At 32.3% G+C, this 4,615-nt stretch overlaps 1 protein-coding gene across 1 annotated transcript; it reads left to right on the top strand.

Annotated features, from left to right (window-relative positions):
- Nucleotides 1–924: 924 nt before the first annotated feature.
- On the top strand, nucleotides 925–3,820 carry LOC116844595 (papilin-like). Its single transcript, XM_032816355.1, has 4 exons — nucleotides 925–1,375; nucleotides 2,370–2,726; nucleotides 2,889–3,065; nucleotides 3,384–3,820. Exons 1-4 carry the CDS (start codon nucleotides 1,006–1,008, stop codon nucleotides 3,638–3,640), a joined length of 1,161 nt encoding a protein of 386 aa, XP_032672246.1. The 5' UTR covers nucleotides 925–1,005; the 3' UTR covers nucleotides 3,641–3,820.
- The last annotated feature ends 795 nt before the right edge of the window (nucleotides 3,821–4,615 follow it).

The following is a 4,615-nucleotide window of genomic DNA, read 5'->3' as shown; positions in this document are numbered from 1 at the left end:
ATATCCGAGTCTAATTTATTCCAAAGTATTCCTTGGAATTTTATTATAATGAATATTTCGCGAATTATTACTTGAGATACTATGAGAATTCGTGAGAAAATACTATTATTAACTAATTTTATTTACATTTTATGGTTACATTAGACAGATACCCTATCGCTTAAAATATAAGCGTTTATTTATATATTTATACATAAATTTAATTAATTTAATTAAATCTTATATGATAAGGTGGATTTTTTTTTAATTATACTCTTTTATAATTATTCAAAGTTTATAATATTTTATGTCTATTTAAGATTTTGTCTATTTAATAACAATTAACAATAAAAGTTCACTATAAAAATTTAAAGATAACAAAATGGAATGTGCAGGATTTTGTAGACCTCACTTCACTAGCTAAGGGTTAAATTAGCAATAAAAGTACGCGAAAAATATAATTTTACAAAATATAATTTTTATTAAAATTAAGTCATATTTTATTAAATCATATTGTCACAAATTATATTACTGCCTTAATAACAATATATATAAACAAAATGTAAGACGTTTATATCGATCGAAGAAGTGGTGTAGTACTTAAAGTAATGGATTCATTATCCAGAAGTGCGTCAGGTCCAAGTTCGAGTTTCTACCAGTTCTAATAAGAATTTTGAAATGTGATGTTAACATTTGGAATCAAGTAATATAAATTTTAAGTAAAATGAGCAAAGACTGATATTTATTTACGAATAGTTTCTGTTAGAAAAATACGTATGTGTAAAGAACTATAAAATATACATCTGTTGTTCATAAGTAATTCAAAATGAATAATTAAGAAGTTGTCAGAAATTTCAATTATAATGAATGTAACTTACATAGTCGTTCCTAAAGAATATTTTATACGAATTCTTAAAGAAAAATACTTTGGAAATACTTTAGGAATTTATTGTGCTATCTGGGTATTTAGTAAAGACGTCTTTTTAAATGTAACTTGCTCTCGGACCAGACAATTATGGCTCTCGAATGCCGTGCGAGGATACCACTTACGGATGCTGCGAGGATGGCGCTACGCCGGCTCACGGATGGAACAATGAGGGCTGCTGTTTATCGAGCACGTACAAGTGCTGTCCGGATAACGTGATGCCGGCGCGTGGCCCAAACTTCGACGGCTGCGCTTGCCAATACACGAGATTTGGCTGTTGCCCAGATAATTCAACGGCGGCGCGCGGACCGAACAACGAAGGCTGCGGCTGTCAATACACGCCTCATGGTTGTTGCCCAAACCAGTTCATCCCCGCTAGCGGACCCAACTTCGAGGGATGCCCGTGTTACACTTATCAGTTCGGATGTTGTCCCGACGGTGTCACCATTGCCAAGAGCGCCTATGGTCAAGGTAATTGCGCATCGATCGCGTTCGTCGTTCACTACTAAAATCGAATTTTGCCATGAATAATATGGACTTCAATTATTATTAGAATAACACATCTAGAATTTATGTATTTATATATTGTAGTATTACTATCACACTTAAACCGATTAAACCGAACATATCAAGATTGCAAAGTAAGCATTATCTAATGCTCTTAAAGTTATAAGTTACTTTTTATCTCTAACTATTTAATAAAGACATCTTTTTAAATATTACTTTAATAGTAACAGAATTATATTTCTTATATAATAGTAACAAATATAAGAGAAACTTTTATAGTTAGTTTGCAAATATAAGTAAAATATATATATATATATATGTCAGTGGCATTAAACTGACAAGAGAAAAAAATTCTTGAAAAGAAATCTTCAAAACTTGGTGAAAACAATACTAACTCTTGCATTTCTTGCAAGAATTCACTACTTCTTGACAAATAAACACGTAATGAGTAATTTTTCAAAATAGGAGGTAATAGCGACTAGTAATAATCAGTTTTTTAAAGAGATAATAAGTACCATTACATTATACTCATTACGTATCTGATTCAAAGTACATTACTGTTTGTATGCAAGGCACTTATAAACTAATTTTATGTGAATTCCCTTAACAGAGGCTTCTCTTACAAGTCTTTTCTATCTCCTAGTTAAGAAAAATTTTGTTTTTCTCTCTTTATAAAATTCAAGCTTTATTGTTCCAAAAAATTAAGTATTCAATCAATCATAAAAGTTAGTAAAAGACAATAAGAAAAAAAATGAAGTATAATAATTGGCAAACTATATGATTCGAAGGAATTTAATATAGAATTAAATCGAAAGTAGTAAAAGAGAATTATATGTGACAATCGATATATTCCTATATTTCGAATAAATAAATTGCACGAACTATCAAAGAGTATAGCTGTACTGCTTTGATAATCGCTGTAAAAGTAAGTAATACTTTATGATGCAATGTATCGCAGGTTGCGGATGCAAGAATACGGAATTCAATTGCTGTTTGGATGAAAGAACCCCGGCCAAGGGTCCGAACTTCGCCGGATGCACATGCGACGCGTCGCAGTTCGGATGCTGCGCAGACGGAATTGAAGAAGCTCAGGGAGAGAACTTTGAGGGTTGCCTCTCGGTGCCTTCCATGCCTGGTGCTGCATGCAGATTGCCGAAGGACAGGGGTTCCTGCCGCGACTTTACGGTCAAATGGTTCTACGAAACCGATTACGGTGGTTGTTCGAGATTTTGGTATGGAGGCTGCGAGGGTAACGAAAATCGTTTCAAAACGCAAGAGGAGTGCAAAGAAGTTTGCATTCAGCCGAAAGGAAAAGGTAACTTCTTATGTTACTTATTTTAAAAAGAAACAAGTAAAAGAGAAAAATAGAGATTTTATGAATGAGTTTATTATAAATAGGATTATGTACAATTTTTTATGATTATATATATTTTATATTTCTTTTATTAAATCAGCTAATTTTTTATTCCCTTTACAGCTGCTTGTTTCTTGCCGAAGATTGTCGGTCCTTGTGAAGGCTTTCATTCTAGATGGTACTATGACGCCGACAGGAAAGAATGCAGTCAATTCGTTTATGGAGGTTGTCTCGGTAATGCTAATAAGTTCAAAACTAGGGAAGAGTGTGAAGAACTTTGTGTCACACCTGATGACGTCGGTAAGAAACTGCTCTTGTTAACGCGAAGTTAATATTTATGTATATTGGAACAAAGCTGAGATTCGCAACTCAAAATTTGCAAGATTAAGAATGAGAAGCAATGTATAAGAATTGACATTCAAACACCTCGAAAATATAACTAATTATTGATTATTCTTTTTATAGCTGTTTATCTAAATTATTGATAATATTTAATATTTAATAGCTTGTTGTTAAAAGAAAGATAGTTAGTAAACATAAAATAAAAATAGTACGACACTTAACGACGAAAATTAAAATTTCATTTTGTTTGGAATTAATCGTTTAAACTTCGTCTAGATCCATGCAAGCAGCCGAAAAAAACCGGTCCTTGCACCGGCAATTTCACAAGATGGTACTTCAATGCAGAGTTGCAGAATTGCGAACAGTTCGTATATGGTGGCTGCAAAGCTAACGGCAACAACTACCCTACGGAAGTTGCTTGTCATCAGCAATGCTTACAGCCAGGTCGAAGAAGAGGTACGTTTCCTTCTCAATGCTTTTTTCGCTTTCTTTATGTGCGTTATAAAGAGATTTCCTGTATTTTATTTCCATGAATTATTTATTAATTTATCTGCACGAGGAAAGAAGTAGCTATTCTAATAATATTTACATTAACTATACTACATCTGGGAGTTAATCAAATTTAATAATAGTAGTATTTATAAGTATATGGATTGCTGGCGATATCTGTCAATTTTATTCTTTTAATATTAACGATTAACTTTATCGAAGACCGTTCGAACATAACCGATAACATGTCTAACGTGGTAACGTTATCTCCCATATAGCACAGATCTTGCAGCAACATTGCAGCAACATTGCCGCAACATTGCGGCAACACTGCTGCAACTTTTAACATTACTGCAACGTTGCAGCAATATTGGTACAAGATCTGTGCTGTATGAGGTAGTAACGTATGAGGTAGTAACGCATATTAACCCTTTCAATCAGAAAATATTTCAATTAACCGTCGTATTTTAGATAATATATCTCGAAACAATCCCATTACGTAAGTGAATATAAATTTAACTGAAGTTAAAAAAATACTAATTTAACACAGAATTTTATAAAATTATAAAAATTTGGCAGGACGAGAAAGTGATTGAAAATATGTGAGAAAATCATCATAATTCCTCGTTTTTGTGTGAGTAAAAATAAACTCATCTCAGTCACCATGCGCATATTTTTTTAGGACAAATGAACGACAATAAACGTGTTTCAAGTAATTTGAAACTTTTGGAAGTATTTTCACTTGTGTGAACTTGGCACACCATATTTAAAAATGTGACATTTTTTTTAGAGTTCTGATACTCTCTTGAAAAGTTTTAGAGCTCTATGCAACAATTTTAAATAGTTCCGGTCATTAAATACAAAAAAATAAACTTTCAAAAAAAGGTGCGCTAATTCACGCAGCGCACCTAATCAGTAAAATTAACTATTTCTTTAGAGTTCCGGTTTGTTTTACAATAGTTCTAGAGTTCTATATCATATATAACAATAGTTTTAAAGAAATAGTTGATTTTACTGAT

The sequence above is a fragment of the Odontomachus brunneus genome, unplaced genomic scaffold (assembly GCF_010583005.1).
Source record: "Odontomachus brunneus isolate Ranch 3 - 2012 unplaced genomic scaffold, Obru_v1 Obru_scaffold_043, whole genome shotgun sequence".
NCBI lineage: Eukaryota > Metazoa > Arthropoda > Insecta > Hymenoptera > Formicidae > Odontomachus > Odontomachus brunneus.
This window is presented reverse-complemented; position numbering and strand designations above follow the sequence as displayed.

Coding starts and splice junctions, on each gene's coding strand:
- LOC116844595 (XM_032816355.1), top strand. CDS start 1,006: ATGCCGTGCGAGGATACCACTTACGGATGCTGCGAGGATGGCGCTACG. Junction 1,376..2,369: donor CAAGAGCGCCTATGGTCAAG/GTAATTGCGCAT, acceptor AATGTATCGCAG/GTTGCGGATGCAAGAATACG. Junction 3,066..3,383: donor TGTCACACCTGATGACGTCG/GTAAGAAACTGC, acceptor AACTTCGTCTAG/ATCCATGCAAGCAGCCGAAA.